A 23,456-nucleotide genomic window follows, 5' to 3' on the forward strand; every position below is an offset into this window, starting at 1 on the left:
ATGATTTTCTAAATGCCGTATTATAAGAACAAATTACCTTCATTTGAAGACATAGAAGTGCAACAGATTACCCGATTTATCAATTGGGGGCATATAATAAAAAATACATGTTTGATTTTGACCATAATTACATTACTTTCACCCATACGATTTAGGAGAAACTTATTCACACCTCCCGCTCATTGATACTCATCCACACTACCTTCCTAGCAGCCCCCAGCCCTCTATCTCCGGCCTACATCAAGCCCTTACAGTGGTCATGTTATAGTATGTAACTGACATTGTTGTATGTTTTAGCTTCATCTCTGTAAGTTACCAACTGCATTTTGCCATATAAACTGCTACTATCTGCTATACAAATCACAACTGATGAATCCATAAGAATTAGCTGATAACTGATAACTGAGAATTAGATGTTTCTCATTATCAATTAGGAAAGTTAGATGCAAGACAGCAATATCACAGATGAACAAAGCCCACAGATAACTCTCAAAAATTGGTCAGAAACCCAATGAAGGCAGGACCCATGTCTCTTTCACTCACCACTGTTGGTCTGGCACTTAGCACGGTACCTGGCATGGTAGGTGCTCAATCGCTGTCAGTCACAAGAATGACCGCACGAATGATGAAACAGGAAATACATACATGTTGAATGCCTCCTGTATGTTCGGAACCTTCTTGCTGCTACCCCACACGTCTCCCCCTCCGCAAAAGTATATGGTTTTCCCTCTTTGAAGTGCTAAATTAAACAATGTAAACAATAGAAGGAAAAGCAAGGGAACCCATTGACTTTAGTGTGTGAGTCATGAAAAGTTGTGCATATCTTATATACACACTGATGCTTTCAAAGAGAGGTTTTCCTTGGAATATAATATTTCCAGAAACCTCTCCTATAAAGTGTACTTTAGGCGGATAATTTGGGCAATCCTCACTGTCATCTTTTTCCTATTCACTTGTGCTTTTTTTCCTTTTTCTCATGAACAACACGATCATTGTAGTTGTAACTCCTCCAACATTTAATACACGTCATTTAAAATTTAAATTTAGAATCATGATCATCTAATTGTAGTTCTAAATTCTAAAACAGTTTTTGGTTAGAGACTATGAAGCATCTCCTGCTTTCATTATACTAACAAGATTGAGTCATTTACTTTGATCATTTTCTTCTTATTCTGTGTCATGTAACAACAACAAAATAATAATAATAAAGTTGTCAAGCCCAGCACTTCTCAGGCTGTGACTACAAATCACATAGGTATCTTATCAAAAAGCAGTTTCTGATACAGTCGATCTGGGCTGGGATTTGAGATTTTGCATTTCTAACCAGCTCCCTGGTGATGCTGATGCTGCTTGTTCAGACACTATACTCCGAGTAATGAGGGTCTAGAAGACGGAGGTTTCTCCAGTTACTTGAATCACATGGGTATGGCTTTTATATTCTGCTCTACCAAATGAAACACTGTTAAGAAAATTAAATCAGTTTTAGATTAAAACAGGGTTGGAATTAAAGAGCATTTCCCCAAAGTAAAAACTTACATGTTTGTTCACTTATTTCTTTACTCTAGGATAAGATGAACAATTTTTCCATTGAGAAGAAACCTCTTTCTCCTGATGTCTGAAAAAACAGAAGAAAGCCACGCTTGTTTCACGGTTTAGATGTGTTTAAAACTATATTATTATAATTTAAAATTATATTAGCCTGTAATTCCTATTATTGTTATTAGTTCCTATCTATAAATTAATCCAAAGCAATGAAAGACTATTGGTAAAGTTTGCTAAGCACCTGAAAACAATGGAGGAAAATATATTTATTTTTAGTTGTCACAGGTAGGATACACTGGGCTTCTATTTCAGCTTATTTTATTAAGTATGCCAAATATAAAAACAAAGGCATGTTTATTGAGTCTACTTCAAGGAAAACATTATAAATGTTAACCTTTCACTGTAATATAATTATGGTCATCCATTAAAAAGAAATTACAGGTATAGGTAAAGGTTAGTAAATGAATGGCAGAGATGAAAAGTCTCTGACCCAGAGACAACCATTTTAACGCTAGCCTTGGTAGAGCTCATCCTTTCTCTAGAATTTGTCCACTAAATTGTAAGGAGCCAGGAAATTTATGAAGAGATTTTAAAGGGAGGGGGCCATTTTACAAATACTATAATACTACTGGGCTAAAAAGAGGTTAAAAAGGAGAAAAAAACCCTAACCTTCCTTTCCCCCCAATTGTCAAAAGTAACATATGTACTGTATAGAAAAATTGGAAAATAAAGAAAAATAAAGGAAAAAAACCCATCTGTAATTCAATTCCCAGAAATAACCACTGATAACATGCTGATATATTTGTATTCTTTTTTCCTATGCATGTTTTACTTTACATGCAGAGGAAATATTTGAATCACATTGTATGGTATATATAACACAACATATAATTTCCCACTCATTAAAATATAACTGAGTAATTATATTAAAAATCTTTATATGTTTGTACTATTTTTTTTTACATTTATTACTCTATGTTTTGGACCTTTGGATTCTTCAGATTTTTCATTTTATACATAACTGTTGTGATTTACTTACACCCCCTCACCCACTTAAAAAGTTCTTTTTCCTAGTATTCTGGTTATACACGTTTCGTTCTCCTTCTTCTCTTAATCTCATCTTAAAACTTCCTCCAGTTCGTGGTTCTCAAGTTTATTTCTCAGATTTAATGAAATAAATCAAGTCAGCTCAACAAAGATTTGTTGACTGTGTATGTCTCTTCCCTACTTAAAAATATTTGCACTGTGAAACAGTCAATAATCTCTTGAGTCAAAATCCAAACTTTTCCAGATTTAATACAAAAATTTCCATTTAGTTAATACACATTAAGAGATCCTACATGTAAGCCAGTTCCAGCCATCACCATGTTAATGGAACTCTCTCATCATTAGTTACTTAAAAAACAGTGTTGTTAGCCAGTGGCTAAAATTGGAGAGATTACATCTTCAATTAGTCAAGAAATATAACACCCCAAACTACCTGAAAATGGGGTAAAACATTTACAATGCTTAGGAATCTAAACGCTTAACCTCTCCCAGATTCTTACCATCAACCTTTCTGCATGTATATTAGGATGCCACACAAAAGGAGCAGTGGCTGGGGAGTATTGACTTTTATTCACCCATTATAAACGATGCCCTGTTTGCACGTGGGCTTTCAGGGTTACTTTACAAACACATGCTCAAGGATTTCCTTCCTCATTTCCACTCTACTTCTGCCCAATACACGAGCTCCCCTCAGTTTATTCTTAGCCTTGCCACTCAGGCTGGGGGCTCTGCATCAGCCTCTCTGTTCCTGATCAACCGATAACACACACTGCACCCTCCCCACTGCAGGACAGATTTCATGGCACGGTTTCCTTGCTAGGGCTTCTCTCTTTCCTCCACTTTGGGGCCCTGGTCCTTTTGGGGTTAAGGTCTGTTCTTTATTGCCCCACTGCACATCTTCCAGACTGGCTTCATGTACAGGGTTTTTCATCCCAGGATTATTTATAATAATGAATAATGTAGAGGATGATTTTTAAATTACTATATAATAAGATGCATCTGTTTTGTTTCTTTTCATTTAAAAAGCATCTTTAAATGAAAACTTTTTGAAAGCCAGGGTTACAAGGACACTTCTTTAAAGTGATAAAAATCTATAGCAATCTTAAACCAATGGCTGTTTTCATTATTGATGAAATACAACAGAAGCATTCTTTCTGAGGTCAGAAAAAAAATTAAAATGCTTTTTTTTCTAAAGATGTTTGCAACTTGCTCACTTTCCTTCTTCATTTTATATTCTCCTAGCTCTGGAATCCTTGAACTTCCTGGGTTCAGGCCAGGGACAGTTGCCATGGGTTGCTGGCTCACTTGTGTCATAGGGCTTGCACCCCACTTCCTGATTTGGCCAAATAGTCATGGCAAAAGTATCTGTGAGCCACACAGACTAAAAGATTAGAAGTTAAAAAAAAAAAAAAAAACCAAATTGATTGGGAACACTATTTAGGTGCATGAGATGGTGAAACAGAGCAGGACCCCATGGTCCTTGAGCCCCATGTCCTCAGTCTGCCTTTCGTCTGTGGAAAAACTGTAGCCAAAGAATAAGTCTAATCTGAGAAGTGAGAAAATGCAGAAAAAAAGGAAAACAGCCCAACAGACTAAATAATAATAGTGTAGTCATTAAGCTAAGTGAAAGGAACATTTAGTTCCTTCACAAGGGCTATAGGTAATATTCTGAACCATAACCTTTGAGCTGTTTTATAGATACTGAAATCCTCACCAGGTGGAAGAAGTTAACTACCTGATGACCAGACTGTAGCCATGACATAAGCTGCAACAATTCCAAGAACTGGCCTCAAAGAAATGGGAACAAACCGACCCTGGAACTGAAGATTAACTGTACTTAAAACAATCAAGATGACGATGATCAAACAACTGTATTACCAGTTTCAAGATGACTATCAGAGCTGACTGTGCTGTTTCTGCATGTAGCCCCCTCCCCTCCCCATAAAGCTCTTGCCCACTGATTGTCTGTGGGGGGGAGTTGGCCTTTGGACAGGAGTCCGCCCTTCCCCCCAGGTTGCTGGCCTCCGAAATTAAAGCAAACTTTCCTTTCCACCCATTTGCCTCTTTACTGGCTTTAGACCTACGAGCAGCCAGACCCCCACTTTCAATTGGACAAAATTTTTTTGAAAAGACAATGTTTTAGACTTACTTTTAAAGAAATCTATCCTCTGGTTTATCTTATTAAGATATCCTTTGTTTACAACCAAAATATATAGAGAGATAGGAATCATACAATGAGGATGTTTTTTTAAAATAAAAATACTATTACACCTATTTTATACATTACACCTATTTTATAGGCTGAATTTTTTCACTTAGTCAGACATTATGACCATTTTCCTTTATCATATATATTTGTCGAAATCATGATTTTACAGTCTATATCGTATGTCCTGATATGACAGTACCACAATTTACTTACCTTCATGTTGCATCTGATTTTTCTAAACTTGGCATTTTAAGAAATATTTCTACCTCCTCCCACTGATACAACAAAGAGGAAATGCTTTATATGTTCCTCATAGCTGAGATGACTCCCTAATCCTGATAGAAATCTGCATGTTTACACTCTAGATGGAATAAACTGGAAGGTCTTTGGATGAAATAGGGTGATCAAGTTGGGAGTCAACATTGTCCATTTCAAGAGCCCAAATCCCCTTAGTTCCCAGAATGTTTCAGCCAGAGTCACACTCCTGTCTACACACATGCGCACGTGTGCGCGCACACACACACACACACATGACAGGAGATTGGAAATTAACAGGGATGGACCTGGAGGACTTTATGCTAAGTGAAATCAGCCAGTCACAGAAGAATAAATACTGCATGATTCTACTTACACGAGGAATCTAAACTAGTCAAACTCACAGAAGCAAAGAATAGAATGGTGGCTGCCAGGGACCAGGGTGAGTGAGAATGGGGGGTTTGCTAATCAACAGGTATAAAATTTCAGTTATAGGAGGTGAGTAAGTTCTAGAGATCTGCTATACATCACTGTGCCTCTAGATAACAAGACTATTGTACACTTAAAAATCTGTTCAGAGGATAGTTCTCATGTAAAGTATTCTTACTATGGTAAAATTAAAAAAAATTTTTTTAAGTAAGTAAGGGACTAAATGCTGATTAAAACTGTGTGCATAGGCAGGGCTTTTGACTCATGGTTTTCCCTGTACATGGTGTGGTCCATCCAGCACCTGTACCATCAGTAACTACAGATCCTTCTCTTGGTCATATGATAAAACTATTAAAGTCATGTTTTCAAAGTGCATTTAAAGACATGGGACAAAGCTGATGTTAAAGGAAGAAAGATGACTACAAATAGTATCACAATATATAAACTATATATATATAAACTACATTATACTGTATATTCGTTAAATATCCAAATACAAACAGTGGTTATCTGGGGATGGAGTTGGGGGAGGAGCAATAATTTCTTTATTTTCTTCTTTATATTTTCTATATTATAAAAATTTTTATATAGTAAATATGTGCTGTATATATGAGACAAACACAATAAATGCTATGAAATAATCTTCCCTGACCACACCAAGGTAATTATATATGTTTTATTTCTTGCCATATCTCAGTTACTTTTAGCCTTGTTTTCTTACTTTTTAGATACCCTTTTGATGGTAAATGGTAATGATATCTCTTAAATACAACCCATATTTTTTATGGTGCCTGTACAATAGATGATGCCACTTAAAAGGACAGTAAAAAATGTTTATGATGGCTTTATTCAAAATAGCCTAAAAATGGAAACAACCCAAATGTCTATCAACAGGAGACTAGATAAATTATAATATATTTATACAGTGGAAAGATACAAGAAAACAAAAAAGAATAAACCATATGAGATCAATGACTCTCACAGTCATTATGATGACAAAAAGAAGCCAGGCACAAAAGAGAATGTACTGGAGGAATCCATGTACAGATTTTGAAAAACAGGTAAAACTAACCTAGAGGAAGGAAGTCAAAATAGTAGCTTCTGAAGAACCTGAAAAAGAATACATATATGTATATATATGTGTGTATATATATATATATATATATACACACACACATATCTGTATAACTGAATCACTTTGCTGTACAACTGAAACATTGTAAATCAACTATACTTCAATTTAAAAATAAATAAAATAAAATAAAACAATAAAAGTAACAGAAGACAATATGGGCAGATTTTATATTGGGGTGGAGAAGTATGATTTTCTAAGTATGATATGAAAGTCAGAAACAATAAAAATGATAAATTTAACTGTGAAAAATAGTGGTTTCCTTTGGGAACTATTGACTAGAAACAAGCATGAAGGATCCTGTTGTGTTTTATATCTTTATCTGGGTAGTTGTTACACAAGTAAGAGTATGTGTGTGTTGCATGTAAAAAGCACTGAGCTGTGTGCTTAAGTTTTGTGTTCTTTTTTTTTTTTTTTGTGGTACGCGGGCCTCTCACTGTTGTGGCCTCTCCCGTTGTGGAGCACAGGCTCCAGACGAGCAGGCTTAGTGGCCATGGCTCACGGGCGCAGCCGCTCCGCGGCATGCGGGATCTTCCCAGACCGGGGCACGAACCCGTGTCCCCTGCATCGGCAGGCGGACTCAACCACTGCACCACCAGGGAAACCCAAGTTTTGTGTTCTTTATGTATATCTTCAAAACAAAACAAAACAAAACAGAACATAGGAAAATTATCTTGGGAAAGAAAGGACTGCTTCTCGGAATGCTAAAAAGCAAAGAGATTAGGATTTCCCCTGCAGCTGGGATTGTGTTGAAACTCTAATTGGGCTTTCTATATTCTTATTTAATAGTATTACCTATTTCCTAAGAAATAATATTACAATATGTAAAGAGAAAAAGAAAAAGAAAAATATACCCAAACTAATTATCCAGGGACATGGGTAGGGTGCAGTGTCTTTGGGCCTAAGGTTTAGTTGTGTCCCAACAATGTAGATTTGGATTAGCTCCTAATCTCTCTCTTTCTCTCTCTCTGTCTCTGTTTCTCTCTCTCTTCTCCACCCTTCTCTTACTCCCTCTCATTTTCCTCTCTTCCTTCTCATCTTTCCTTCCTTCCTTCATTCTTTTCTTTCTGACTGCCTGTCTGCCTTACTTTCTTCCTTCCCCATCAACCGTTTATTTCTTTGTACTCTGGGGAGTTGCAAAAAAGATTTACGGCTTCAGATTCTTTAACAATGAGATTTTTGGTCCTTCTGTTGTAAGTGTGCCTAGATCATTAAGCTATGTCTTTTCCCCCTGATCCTGATCTTTACTTCACTATATTCTTTCATTTAAATTCTAATTTAAAGTTTATCAAGTTTGATTCTGGTAGCCAATATTGAAAGGAAAACCTGGTAAATTAAACAATTCATATTGTTCATAACATTTTAAAAAATTCCCCATGTTGAATATAGGTTGAATTATGTCTCCCCAAAATTCTTTTATGGAAATCCTAACCCATAGTACCTCAATAAAGTTGATTTTTAAGAACACTTAGATTAAAAAAGAAGTCATGGCTCCTTGAAGGAATGTCTGATTTCAGATCTGAGGCAGGAAATCTCCAGGATGAATTTGGAACATCTTGTACAGAAAACAGGGAAGTTTCCAAAATTAATAGGTCATATCCAAAGGACTTAGGAGCCACCATGAAGTAATCCTCTGGCCAAAGATGGGGAAATTTTAGCATAAAAAAATTGGCACTCACTGAATATATAAAAAGCCATGGGTTCATAAGGATATTTTTTAAATGAGAGAGAAAAAGGCAAACAGCAACAACAAAAACAAACCCAGCTTCACTAAACACCAATTGAAATTGCAAAAGGGGCTTCCCTGGTGGTGCAGTGGTTGAGAGTCCGCCTGCCAATGCAGGAAACACGGGTTCGTGCCCCAGTCTGGGAAGATTCCACGTGCCGCGGAGCGGCTAGGCCCATGAGCCATGGCCGCTGGGCCTGCGCTCCACAACGGGAGAGGCCACAACAGTGAGTGGCCCGCGTACCACAAAAAAAAAAAAAAAAAAAGAAATTGCAAAGGCATTAATTCTTACTTACAAAGGCAGCAACTGAAAAGAAAGAACTATCTATTATCTTACCTTTCCTGAACAATTTGGTAATTTAGGTACCAATTCTTACTTACAAAGGCAGCAACTGAAAAGAAAGAACTATCTATTATCTTACCTTTCCTGAACAATTTGGTAATTTAGGTACCAAATAGCCCTAGTAGATTAAGGGACGTCCTCTTTACAGAATTTCAGTTAATAAATGTGGAAAGAATGATGGATTAGTGAAGCTACCATTTTATAATCCCCAAAGCATTAACTGACTCTGCTCATCAATGGGTGAAACCATTGGACGAATGTGGTTTTTTCGTCTTTTTTAATTCATTTGTTTTTATTTTTGGCTGTGCTGGGTCTTTGTTGCTACACGCGGGCTTTTCTGTAGTTGCGGCGTGCGGGCTTCTCATTGCGGTGGCTTGCAGGCTGTAGAGCACAGGCTCAGTAGTTGTGGCACATGGGCTTATTTGCTCCATGGTATGTAGGATCTCCCCGGACTAGGGCTCGAACCCATGTCCCCTGCATGGGCAGGCGGATTCTTAACCACTGTGCCACCAGGGAAGCCCTAGACAAATGTTGATGTCAGATTCCTCATTGGGAGAGAAGGCTGGGTACCACAAGAACCTGTGATTAATCTTAACATCACACAAGTGCAACAGTTGGACACCAAGTGCCACCTGGTGTGAAGTTACCTGTGGCTTGATTGGATTCAGGTTTAGCTCTTTTGGTAAGTAGACTTTGTAGGTGACATACTTAATCATGAAGGAATGAAAGATGATATATGGGATTTACTTAAAAACATAGAGATAAAAGAAAAATGGTTAGGTGGAGCATATGTGGGCAATCTTAATAATCGCTGAATCTTGATGAAGGGAATTGGGGGTTCATCACCCTTTTCTTTCTACTTTTGTGTTTATAGTTTTTCATAATAAGTTGTTTGCAGGTACTTATTTTAGACATAAGAAAGCATTTGTTTATTGAAATAATAGAAAGACTGAGAAAGTTCCTTCCTTGGTCATTTGTTCAAAATCAGAACAAACACAAGAGGCAGACACCTCTCCAGAACTGTTCACCTCACAAAGGTGTTCATTTCTCTGAGAACTAGTATGCCCACTCCCTGCCCCAAACAACCTACTGACCACCACTGCTCTGGACCCAGTGCCAGACCATAGCTAATTTCACTAGAGGGACACCAGGCCCAAGGTAGTCCAGTCAGATTTTTGCTACCAAAGACTTAAAACAGATTCAAAATCTGCTTGTCAGACTCTGCTGTTGGAGAACTATGGAACTAGGGAGAACTATATTCTGCCCAGTGAACTGGAGAAACACAGAAAGCTGATGGGGGTGGTGGGGTGGAGGGAAGGAAGCAGATTTAGCATTCTGACAGCATTCTCTGCCCTGTAGTTCTCCTCTTGGGCTTTGTAAGAACCCCTTCTCACAAGATAGTAAATTTTGTTCAAGGGAGCTCTCTGCCACAGACTAGCCTTGGGTGCAGGACACCAAGGCCTTACCTACCAGTGAGTTGGTCAGATGAGAGCCTGGAAACCAGTGGACATGCAGGGCATCACTGGAGACTAGGGGCCTTTGGACTCATGGAAGGGTTAAGTCTCTCAGCATTTAAGGAAATTTCTGCCTAATGACTCTTTAATTTAATTACATTAGCTTTTTTTTTCTTACTATTTTTAATAAAACTCTTCAACTATTAAAAAAAAGGTGGGTCTCTATGAGACCCACTTCTTACATGACAGTAAATTTTGTCCCCCACCCTGCCCCTTTTTTTTTTTGGTCTAAAGCTAGGACTTCCCTGGCAGTCCAGTGGTTAAGACTCTGCACTTCCACTGCAGGGGGCATGGGTTTGATCCCTGGTCAGGGAACTAAGATCCCACACGCAGCACGGTGTGGTCAAAAAAAAAGAAACAGTCATCATAAAGCTGTCTCTAGTAAGTCACTGTAATGGCAACAAAAAGAATCCTCAGTAGTACAACTGCCTTTAGTTTTATCTGGCTTAATTATAATACCTGCTTGGAGCACGTGTGTGGGCTAAATAGCTTCCTTCCGGTTCATAATTCCAGGTCTCTATAACTAAAGGGGATAGAGTGGAAACTTTTGGATGGAGAGACCCAGGTGTATACCCCACCCCTTAAAAAAAAACATTGCTTCCCTTTAACTTGAAAAACGTCTTTGATAATATGAACAAACCTTGCTTAACTATTTATAAATGGATATGAGAAAGTTGCAAAGATAGGTGTCTGAAAGAACTTTCCACTCTGATAATGACACTTGATCAGTTCAGAAGTGACAAATGATAAAGTGCCAAGGCAATCAAGGAAATGTTGCCTCAAGAAGCAAATAGGCAGGGTTACTAAAGGCCTGACACATCATAGCTTCTGAAGTCTACCTTTGGATTCTTCAGATCTGGAATTTCTCTAAAGCTATAATTTACATGGGTGGGTTGAGTGTGATAGCTAGCATGTCCCACAAGGGCAGAAAGTTTTGTCTGTTTGTTCAAATATACCTCATGTGTCTGGCACATAATTGACATCCAGTAAGTGTTACTGCATGAAGTTACAGCCTTTGCAAGTTTTTAAGCCCAAACAAGGTCTGACCCTAATGTAGCCCTCCAAATATCAATATAGAACAATTCTCAGTCCTGTATTGTTTGGAAAACACTTGAGAAATAGCTCTGCAAGCTGATAATGACAAAGAAGTCATCATAATATATCAAAATAAAGAAAAACTGCAGTATTTTATCTTTTAAAGGAACACAGCCAATCCTGCGGTCATCATATCAAAATCTTCTAACAACAATCCCCAAAGTTCTTTCTCAAACTGTGGACAGGGAAATGGGCCCTTGAGAGTGTCAAGGGAATGAAAGAGGCACAGCAGATTTTCAGTGATGAACAATGAGAATGTGTGAATGGTGGTCAGGCAGCATCTACAGCTTTTATTCACATCTAATTTCTCTTCTCTGACTTCCAGAGGGGCTGTTATTCCCCTGCTGTCTTGGATGATCTTGGAAATTAAGTCTTTGAACAGTAAGCTCACTCAAAGAAGTTCCCTTTTATTGAAGAGTCCAGTGGTGCTTCCAGGATAGAAGTAGTTCCTGCAGTGCCGTCAGACAGTTGGGGCAGTGTTTATTCACCTGTCTTTCTCTTTCTCCCAAGACCAAATATCTGTTGAATTGGCTTAAACATTGCTAAGGGTAAATACAGACAAAAGGTTCTTTTGGGAATGGTTGAAAATAACATAACCAACACTTTTATTGTGATTTCACCCTGGTGAATTTTGCAAGATTTCTGGGCTGTGGTTTATTTGGCCATGGTATGCTGGTCATGGAACTATAAAAAGTGGCTGTCCCACTTCTTCAAGAATGGTTTTTCCTTGCCATGCTTAAGCAACATGCATTTACCCTTCCATCCTCACACTCTTCCAAAATCATTTGTATGTCACTAATTTTGTTGACTTTAATCCAACAAGTATTTCTTAATGTTTCAAGTGCCTCAGAGCCCTTTTAGAAGAAGAATCACAGGAACAAGTGTGATGGAACCCGGTCTGACCACTTTTGTGTTCTCAGTGGCTGCTTGGAGGTAATTTGCTGGTCAAGACAGAATTCCCTGACTTCTATGGAAAATGCATCTTCTCTCCATTTTCTTTAGTGAGGTGTGCCCTGGGTCTGTGTGAGAAGTGGGGTCAGGGCAGGGGGAGGGGAGGGTAGTCACGATCCCTTCCTCCAACTGTAGAGAGTTGGGCTGCCTGCCTGAGTTAGGGTCTTGTCTTGAGTTAGGGTCTGATTGCCTTGAGTATGGCCACACATAAGTTCTGATGTGGAGCCAGTACCATAGTAAATCCAGATCAGATGTGTTTGAGTTCCTGAGACTGTACAGAATTTGAGCTAACTCATTTGACTGAGGACCCAAGTAGACTTCAGGTGAGGTACAGAGATAATGCTGGTGAACCTGAAGAGGATTTGGGGAGGCCAGTATGATACTTACCATTTTCACCCTACACTTGTGCTATATTATTTATCTTAGTCATTATGTTTTAGTCCAAAGGCTTTTGCATACTCACCATGAATGAAGAAAGTGAACTGTTTCATAAGTGCCTCATGAAAAGTAAAATTAACAGTGGCGTTCATTGATTCACTCATCTATTCATTTATTTAACAAACATTTATTAAACACCTCGTATGTGCCAGGCATTGCACGGTGTGATATTAACATGTTTATTGCAATGTCAAAATAATTTTCTTTTGTGTAAGTCTTGTATTCCATAACTTCTACATGTGACTGCAAATAAACTTTATTTTAGGAAAGAGTAGTTTAACAAGAAGAATGCAGAAGTAAGCCCTATAAATATTTTAAATATGGTGCGAATATTTCTGACTTTAATCAGAATTTCACAACGTACCTTTTTCTGAATATCCAAAATTCTTGCCCTACCTGTTCAGTCAAGTAAGAATACAGGAAGAACTTGAGTGCATACGAGTAAAACCCTAAAATAAATGTAATAAATTCTCATTTGACTATTCATAACAATATCTTTTAGGGGCAGTAACTTTTTGCACTTAGATAAAAAGAAATGACCTTAAAAGTTGGTGTTAGTTTTCTTTTTCTATCAAGGAATTAATAAGGCAATGAACAATAACTTGTGGATTTTTGGGGAATTTACACAATTCCTAATACTTTTTAACGAACAATCATTCCATAATCATCTGCCCAGTTATACACAGTTAAAAACTTGTATCTAGGGCTTCCCTGGTGGCGCAGTGGTTAAGAGTCCGCCTGCCGATGCAGGGAACACGGGTTCGTGCCCCAGTATGGGAAGATCCCACATGCCGCGGAGCGGCTGGGCCCGTGAGCCATGGCCACTGAGCCTGTGCGTCCGGAGCCTGTGCTCCGCAACGGGAGAGGCCACAACAGTGAGAGGCCCGCGTACCGCAAAAAAAAAAAAAAAAAAAAAAAACTTGTATCTGACAAAAGAAATAATCTCCACCTTTTTTGCATACGTGTTAGCTTTTCCCGCTGCACCTGCTCACTGGCTGCTCCCCATTTCCCGGTAAGTACGTAATACTGGGAGGAACTTTGCCCTTTTATCTCTTCAAGAAAAAAATTTGAAGGATACTTGGCAGGTCAATGTTCAGTCACAGAAATCTCAACGAAGAACAGCCACCCATTTGAGGGTAGCCTGTTTCTCACGCACCTGCAGCTGACCAAGCTTGGTGCCGGCGGGCAGACTCAAGGCAGTCAGAACATGTTCTGAGGCATCCCTGGAAAACAGCAACCGTCTCTGGTGAGGAGCAGCAGGACAGGCTTAAAATGAATTCTTTCCCTGGGGAAGAACAAAGCACAAGTTAGATTCTGAGGAACCACAGTTGGTCTGGTTCTTGCCCCCAGAGAATCCTGTCCTATATTAAATTTTGGAACTGAATAGGCCATTCTTGGCCCCATTGTGAGTGGAGCCCTCATCTATCTTGATTAAATGAGCCTTGAATGCTCGCTTTGGCAGCACATATACTAAAATTGGAATGATACAGAGAAGATTAGCATGGCCCCTGAACAAGGATGACATGCAAATTCGTGAAGTGTTCTGTATTTTTAAAAAAGAAAAAAAAAAAGGAAAAAAATGAGCCTTGAATTTTGGAGCCCCCCTCTACACACCTTTAGCAAATTCAGGGGCCAAAAGCCCTTCTTGATACCTGACCTTGTCATCATGCTTGCGACTGAAATCCAGTTCTTCCTGTGTAATATTTTGTGGAAACTGGGAGGCCTTTAAATACACAAAAGAAACATTTGTTTATTATTACCAAATTAAAAAGAATCATAGAATGTTTAAAGTTCTAAATTGATTTAGAACTCATTTAGAATAATAATAATTCCTTGCACAAGGCTGGTAGACACATTGTTTTGGTCTCTGCCCACGATCCCTTCCCTCTTCTTCAGGGAACGGCACTTCACTTTTTCTTTTGGGCAACTACCTTCACCCCACTATTAGTCCACGAGGTTTATATGGGACTGATTCTACCCCCTAGATCCAGAAGAGGGTCTAAAGAGAGTCCACATCCCCTGACCACAGTGATTGCTTCTAGAATGAGCACCCTGTCCAGGTTGGGCCGATGAGACCCAGCCTAATTTGATGGAGTTTCCGAAGCTTGTCCCCGGGGTCCTGATTAATACATGTGTAGCATTTTACACGGAAAGCTTAAGGAGCTTCTTAAGGTCACAGCAAGTCATTCACATAGCCAGCTTCTCCTGATACTGGCCCACTTTCTAGTTGGGGAACAGTGATACCAACAGATCATTTCAATAATACATTAAGAGCATTCATTCATTCATTCAAGTATTCATTGAGATGATGAATACTACTAGATGCCTGGTTCTGTGCAAGAGATAGAGTTTGACTGAAACAGCCATGATTGCTGCCCAATGATGTTCTGAAAGATGTGTATATGGGCACACACAGGAGGGGCACGTAACCTACACTGGATGTGTTCATATGGGTGTCCAGGAAGGCTTCCTGGAGAAAGACACTGGCTTCCTAAGAACCTCTGAATCTATTCTCCTTTAATTTTAATTTAATCTCATTCTCACAGCTACTGTCTTAGTTCAGCCTTTTTTGTTTCACATCTGAATTATAGCAAGAGCTTTCTAACTGGACTAGATACTTCTACTCTTAACCTGGTCCCTAATATCCAACTCATTCTTTAGTGATGACAGAATGATTTGTTTCTTAGCAACATTTAACTGACATATTATATACATACATAAAATTACATATGTAAGCATACAGCTTCATGAATTTCCTCAACCAAGCACACCCATTAACCAGTGCCCACATCAATAAACATGGCCACCACACCAGAAGCCCATCTCACGTCCTCTTCTGTATACTCACCTCCTCCCACAAATGAGTTTTTAAAAATACTAATCTCAGAGCTTCCTTGGTGGCACAGTGGTTAAGAATCTGCCTGCCAATGCAGGGGACACCAGTTTGAGCCCTGGGCTGGGAAGATCCCACATGCCGCAGAGCAATTAAGCCCGTCTGCCACAACTACTGAGTCTGCATTCTAGAAGCAGTGAGCCACAACTACTGAAGCCTGTGCAACTAGAGCCCGTGCTCCGCAACAAGAGAAGCCACTGCAATGAGAAACCCGCGCACCGCAACGAAGGGTAGCCCCCACTCACCACAACTAGAGAAAGCCCGTGCCCAGCAACAAAGACCCAATGCAGCCAAAACTAAAATAAATAAATTTTAAAAAGAATACTAATCTCATTATATTGCTCTCTTGCTTTGTTACAGCCTTTCAAGGACTCTCTACAGGCTTCAGGATAAAACCCCATCTCCTTAGCCAAACTAAACTCTTGTAATTCCTAACCTACTATCCTGGTTCTCACTGCCTGGCCTTTGCATATGCTGCTTCTTCTGTTTAGACTAATGTCTCAGCCCTCTTCCTCCCCCATTTTAATCATTCCTAATTATTCCAGGAACCACCTTCTCAAAACCTTCCAAGATCCCTTCCTCTCCATTGTCTGCACTTCTCATAGATTCTGAAAGGTAGAAATAGTGTTTTTCATCCGTTTCCCAGTTGGCTAAATGAATAAATGAGAACACCTGGCTTTATTACTTTCCCTTAAAGCCTTTCCTCCTCTTGCCTCCTCCCCTCCATCCCTTTTAAGTAAGAACAAACCATTGCCCGGTGAATAAATGCATATAGTTTGTAGGTAAGTCATGACTTTTTCACTGATCCAGCCACAACCTTCTGCTTGGTATCCCCTCGCATACACCAAGATATGACTGAAGTAGGGACAGTTTGTGGTCCTGCACCCTACCAAGATAAGTGGACACAATGGACATTGATATTCATGAGATCTGAGCCATTCTGCCAGTAAAAAATTGCTTTAATTGGAATATCTGAAGGATCTAAGGGAAAATTGGGAGTGGGGGGAGGATACAAGCAAGCAGGTTAACATTTACCAAATGCCAAACACAATGTTAGGCTCTATCTATGATGTCTTATTTAACTGAAGTGGGGGAAGAATGGGCATAAAGGTATAGATTTTTGAATTGCATAAAAAGAAAAGCCAGTATGTCCTTTCCTTCCTTTGGTTGAAAAAAGTTATTCATGCATTTATAGCTTTTTCTTTCTAATTAAAAATAAGAGTGGAGAATCACTGAAATTTCTAATTTCAAAGACAATTCGCTTAACTAGCTTGAAAAATGATTCTATAAAAACATTATAAAAGCTTTTGGTGTGTAGGAGAAAGTATCACTAGGTTGATGGATACAGCCAGAGCACCTAACGCTGTCCATTCAGCTCCCAAATTGTCACTGTGGGTGGGCAGGTAATGCCACTTGAAACTACCTAAATGAAACCATTTTTATAGAAGCTTTTACAATCTGTACTTGGTTTTCAATGAAAAAGTTCTTCCAGTAAATCCAAATGGCATAACATCAAAAACACCCGACAGGTTGGCCCCATTCCCAGCAAGTCTACTTCTCCCCTAACGTCTTGTAACTTACATGGCACTGGGCTGGGGCACCACCAATGCACCGCTGTGATCTAAAAATTCTCTCAAAACCGCCTGCTCTCCTTAGGTCAGCAGCCCACCCATGCCCTATTTAGAACTTTGCTGAATAAAAGTTTAATTACATAAATGAAGGCCAAAATCCAGAAATTCAAATTCAAGCCATCAGGGAAAAAAAACTCCTTAAGTCACGGTAGAAGTAGATGCCTCAGTTGCTTCATTGATGAACCTGAAGAGGCCACTGTGATACTTACCCTTTATACCCTAAACTTGGATGCTATAATATTTATCTTAGTCATCGTTTTATAGTTCAGAGTGTTTTGCTGGATCTTCATGAGTGTAGATATTAAGCTGTTTCTTAAGTGCTTAGTAAAATTAATGGTGTTGTTCATTCATTCATCTCACTGAATAGGCAGGAAATTCATAGCTCTGGTACAAAGAAAGCTATGAGCCAGCAGGCAGAAGCGTTCATTCAGTGGGGGAGCGAAGAGAAAGAACATGTTTTCATTGCTCAGAAAACTTTCGATTCTTCTCTTTCCTCTACAGTTCGCTTCTCTACAGTTGGGGCTGTAGGCAAAGCGAATGTTCTCCTGACAGTAGGGTTTCCTTGAAAACTTGGTTTCACAAAATGCACCACCTTTGTGGGCCGCGCCGCAGGATCTGACTGCACTACCTGCCTGCGTCGGCGGCAGGTCACGAGGTCAAGGTCGGCTTCGCGTAGGCTGCGCCTCTGTCAGCACGTTTCCTTGGCCTTGCGGGCTCCCTCCCTCCGGCAGGCGTCGCTGGCCATTGATGGGGCGAGAGGAAGGAAGCGGATCTTCGATCCCGCCCGGAGGCTCGGCACCCCTGGGCCGCCTACCTCCCGTGCCCGCCTGCGCTCGCGGCGCTGCGGCTTCTGGAGGGTCTCGCGCCACCTGCCGGCGCCCAGGGATGAACCGGGCCCTCACTCTGGAAGGCAAGGATCTGGGCGGCTGCTCGGGCGCAGCTGGGAGGGAATCCCCGGCGGGCGAGAGCGCCAGCGCCAGGCCAAGGCGTGGGGTGCGCGGAGAGGTCCGGAATCACGGCGACGGCATCCGGAGAAGCGGGCGGGGCGCTGCCGTGGAGTCCGGGAACCCTGGAGGGGCCGAGGAGTGGGCGGAGGTGCCGCAGGAGGCGCCCGGGGCTTGGCCGGGCTGGTCTGGTCGGGCGCGCAGTGGAGGGGAGGGACAGGGCTGCGCCGGGCTGGGCCGCCGGGTCCACGTCCCTCGCCCTGGACCCTCGCCGGGCGGCGAGTGGTGAGGAAGAGAGCAAGACCTGCGGGCCATTAGATCCTGGAACCGCCCTTTCCCGCTCCAGGTCGGGCGGCGACCAGCAACGAAGGCTGGATCCTCAGTGGCAGCATGAGAGCGGGCGCCGCCGCTCCGGGCTTGCGGCCGCGCGGCGGGCGGTGGCGGCTCTGCCGGCGCTCGCCATGGGCGCGCGGTGGGGCCGGCGGCGCACTCGGCGTGGAGGCCTGAGGCTGTCCGAGGTCCAGTTGGCGCTGATGGCCGCCAGCCTGGTGTGCAGCGCCGTGGTCGTCTATGTTTGCTGGAAGCAGCTGCCGCCGCTGCCCTGGGCCTCCTCCGTCCCGCCGCGGCGGGTGAGCGTGCTGCTGTGGTGGGAGCCCTTCGGGGGCCGGCACAGAGCCAAAAGGCCGCCCCCCGATTGCCGGCTGCGCTTCAACATCAGCGGCTGCCGCCTGCTCACCGATCGCGCGGCCTACGGGGAGGCCCAGGCAGTGCTTTTCCACCACCGAGACCTGGTGAAGGGACCCCCGGACTGGCCCCCGCCCTGGGGCGTCCACGTGCGCCCGGCGGAGGAGCAGCAGGTGCTGATGGACGACGAGGAGGAAGCCGCGGAGGCCTTAGCCCTGGCTGCCTCGGGCCCCAGGCCCCCCGGCCAGCGTTGGGTGTGGATGAACTTCGAGTCGCCCACCCACTCCCCGGGGCTGCAGAGCCTGGCAGGTAACCTCTTCAACTGGACGCTCTCCTACCGGGCCGACTCGGACATCTTCGTGCCTTATGGCTACCTCTACCCCAGGACCCATCCCAACGAGCAGCCGCCGGGTCTGGTCCCGCCGCTGGCCCGGAAACAAGGGCTGGTGGCCTGGGTGGTGAGCAACTGGGACGAGCGCCAGGCGCGGGTCCGCTACTACCGCCAGCTGAGCCAGTACGTGACCGTGGACCTCTTCGGCAAGGGCGGGCCAGGGCAGCCGCTGCCTGACGTCGGGCTCCTGCACACGGTGGCCCGCTACAAGTTCTACCTGGCCTTCGAGAACTCGCAGCACCTGGATTATATCACGGAGAAGCTGTGGCGAAACGCCTTCCTGGCTGGGGCGGTGCCGGTGGTGCTGGGGCCAGACCGTGCCAATTATGAGCGCTTCGTGCCCCGCCGTGCCTTCATCCACGTGGACGACTTCCCTGATGCCTCCTCCCTGGCGGCTCACCTGCAATTCCTCGATCGAAACCCAGCTGCCTACCGCGGATACTTTAGCTGGCGTCGGAGCTATGCCGTGCACGTCACCTCCTTCTGGGACGAGCCTTGGTGCCGGGCCTGCCAGGCTGTGCAGATGGCTGGGGACCAGCCCAAGAGCGTCCCTAACTTGGCTGGCTGGTTTCAGCGGTGAAGCCACCCTCCCCTGGCTGTAACCCAGGGAGGCCAAGTCGTCGGCTTTTGGATCCTCCGGATCCTCCGCTGTGCATCTCCTTAACTGCCGAATCACGGGACTGTATTTTCCAAACACGCATTTTAAATCTATTCCCATAGATTAAAGTTGATTTACCAAGTAATATTATTCAGCACAAAGACTGGGTGGGAAGGGTCCTGGGTGCTCATGGTTTTTGGACAACTAGCAGTTGGGCTTCCTCTGCTGTCCAAGGGCATCTGAGCTCTGGGGTGAAGATGGGGGCCCTTCCTCCCCTTGTAACCAGTGCAGAGGTGAAGAAACAGCTTACCTACAAGAAACAATTTTCAGTGGCTCTGAATTTCCTCATCTGCCACAGGCCATATTTGTGGCCTGTGCTGAGTCCAAATCTCACACAATGCTCCTCCACTCACGTGACTGGGCCAAATGCGGCAAACCCTTGGTTTCAGAAAGGGCCTTGTTGCAGGATAGTGAAAGGACTGTGGCCACAGGTGGGTCTTTCTCTTTGTGCCTGGATTTCTCAAAGCGTCATCTCCTAAGAAAGGTGAGAAGGGTGGTCCAAGAATCCACTGACTTCCTTAACAAGTGCTGTTGTTTGTTCCCTTGCTTTATGAATGGAAACAAGATGCTGGATTGTCCTTGGAGAAGAGTTAGGATGAATGTTTGGTGTACCTCACTTTACACAAATGTATTCTCGAAAAGCCGCTTTTAAATCAAATTCACTGTTTTAGAAGAGTGCAATATTTAATGGAACCCTATGGATAATCCCTTTATAATGTGAATAATCATCTGCTAACTGATTTTTTCTATGTCTATGTTTTTCCATAACCTGGATCTTTTAAAAAGCATATTAAAATTACAGATGTGAAAATAAAGCAGAAGCAACCTTCTTCTCCCTTCTTCCCAGAAAACCAGCCTGTGTTTACAAACAGAAGAGAAGGAAGCCACAGTGTCACTTTCCACAAAATTATTTATTTTGTGTCTTTACTGGAGCTGAAATTTAAAGCTGGAAAGTCAGTCCTCCATGGGGTCCTGGCATTACCTGTCTGCAGAACAATGAAAGGGATTGCACTGTATTATGGGATCATGCAAAAGGAAAATAGTTTCCTGGTGTCTGTTAATGGCAGTTTTTGATTCTGTCAGTTTTAAGTTAAATGTTTAGTTGCTAGGGAATAGAACTAAATCAGTGCCTGCAGTAAAAACTTAATCTTTTGTTACAGAAATCTGCAATTCTCCCTGGGGCCACCAGGTTCCCCTCCTGGTCTGCCCAGTAGTACAGTGGGTACATCCCAGTAGTACAGTGGGTACATTTCTAATGCCCTTGAGACTGTGCTGTGGGACCAACTTTGAAAATATATGCATTGACTTTAAAAGTTGTTGAATGAACAGCATATTAGGTGTCACCATGTACCTGCACCACGTGAAACACTGAGTTTGGGAAAAACAAAAATGTGTAAGGCTAGGTTCCTCTCTTTAAGGCTCTTACAATCTACCACTGTCAAAAAGTAAATAGTGGACTTTGATAAATCAATTGGCAGAACTTATTTGTTTAAAGTAACATTCTTTTTTTAAAAAATTAATTTATTTTTGGCTGCGTTGGGTCTTTGTTGCTGTGCGCAGTCTTTCTCTAGTTGCGGCAAGCGGGGGCTACTCTTTGTTTTTTTGTTTGTTTGTTTTAATTAATTTATTTTATTTTTGGCTGTGTTGGGTCTGTTGCAGTGCGCGGGCTTCTCATTGCGGTGGCTTTTCATTGTGGAGCACGTGCTTTAGGCGCCCAGGCTTCAGTAGTTGCAGCACATGGGCTCAGTAGTTGTGGCACGTGGGGTCTAGAGCACAGGCTCAGTAGCTGTGGTGCACGGGCTTAGTTGCGCCACGCCATGTGGGATCTTCCTGGACCAGGGCTTGAACCCATGTCCCCTGCATTGGCAGGCGGATTCTCAACCACTGTGCCACCAGGGAAGCCCCAGGCTACTCTTTGTTGAGGTGCGCAGGCTTCTCAATGTGGTGGCTTCTCTTGTTGCGGAGCACAGGCTCTAGGCGCGTGGGCTTCAGTAGTTGTAGCAGGCGGGTTCAATAGTTGTGGCTCGCGGGCTCTAGAGTGCAGGCTCAGTAGTTATGGTGCACGGGCTTAGTTGCGCTGCCCGTGTCCCCTGAATTGGCAGGCAGATTCTTAACCACTGCGCTACCAGGGAAGCCCCCCCCCTTTTTTTTTTGATTGACGTATAGTTGACTTACAGTGTTGTGTTAGTTTCAGGTGTACAGCAAAGTGATTCAGTTAATATATATATTATATATGTAGTATATATATATAATATATATTCTATATAACATATATATTATAGATAATACATATTCTTTTTCGGATTCTTTTCCACTATAGGTTATTATAAGATATTGCATATAGTTCCCTGTGCTATACAGTGGATCCTTGTTGTTTATCTGTTTTATATATAGTATTGTGTATCTGTTAATCCCAAACTCCTAATTTGGGGGGGAGGGATAAATTAGGAGTAAAGTGACATTCTTAATAATACCATAAATCAATTATTAGAAAGCCAGTTGATTTTTTTTTTTTTTTTTTTTTTTTGCGGTACGCGGGCCTCTCACTGTTGTGGCCTCTCCCGTTGTGGAGCACAGGCTCCGGACGTGCAGGGTCAGCGGCCATGGCTCACAGGCCCAGCCGCTCCGTGGCATGTGGGATCTTCCCAGACCGGGGCACAAACCCGTGTCCCCTGCATCGGCAGGCGGATTCTCAACCACTGTGCCACCAGGGAAGCCCTAAAGTCAGTTAATTTAAAGCCTGAAATAATGGGGTTTTTTCCTCCTTGATTTATTATAATAAGCACCCTCAGTGACTGTTGTGGGTAAGGTCCAAGATTAATTAGGTTTATATAGAATTCTGCTGTAAACAGTAATTTTGCATTTGATTAGTACAATTAGCTGAATCATAAAGTAACTTTTATCTCTATGCATTTGTTCGAAAAGCTCACTAAAGTCTAGGTGCTTCAATTCTCCCTTTTCCTTAAAAGGAGAAATTGAAATCCCTGGATAAAATTTCCTCATTAAAATATTATAGTATGGGCAGAATTACAATATCAAAACAGAACCCCCAATAAAGAAGGAAAGATTCTGTTCTTAAAATAAGTATTTATGATTTATTGGTCAATGGTCTTGGTGTTATTGGGAATCTATGTGGGACAGTGGGGGATAGTTTGAAGGTAATCTGGCTTAACTCTGAATTCCAGCCATGTGACCTTGAGCAAATTAGTAATAATCCTGAGCCTCAGCTTTCTTAACTGTAAAATGGGGCAAAAAATGACTTCACAGCTCCTTATGAGCTATTCAGGAAGTAAAGTAATAAGGGCCTAACACATAGTGGTGACTCAATTGGTGACAGAGAAATAGGTTTATTTCCCTTCTTGCAGTGATTTCAGGGTGCCTCCATATCCATTTATATGGACTGTAGAATTAAATCTCAGGGTATGTTACAGGATATATCTGAAATAAAAAGGAAGTGGCCTCATATCATGTATTACAAATGAATCCCTAAAGCTCAGCCATACTATTTCAAGAGTCATTACTGCCATTTAGATTGAGCTTGAATTTGCAGACTAGGAAGAAGCACTATGCTTTC

The 23,456-nt window shown here is 42.2% G+C and overlaps 1 protein-coding gene across 1 annotated transcript; it reads left to right on the forward strand.

The window, feature by feature from the left end:
* The first annotated feature begins 18,110 nt into the window (after nucleotides 1-18,110).
* On the forward strand, nucleotides 18,111-20,625 carry FUT4 (fucosyltransferase 4). The gene has a single exon (XM_081238788.1). The coding sequence runs from the start codon at nucleotides 18,611-18,613 to the stop codon at nucleotides 19,802-19,804; it is 1,194 nt and encodes a 397-aa protein (XP_081094914.1). The 5' UTR covers nucleotides 18,111-18,610; the 3' UTR covers nucleotides 19,805-20,625.
* Nucleotides 20,626-23,456: the final 2,831 nt, after the last annotated feature.

This window comes from Mesoplodon bidens, assembly GCF_964165515.1.
Source record: "Mesoplodon bidens genome assembly, chromosome: 7".
Taxonomy (NCBI): Eukaryota; Metazoa; Chordata; class Mammalia; order Artiodactyla; family Ziphiidae; genus Mesoplodon; species Mesoplodon bidens.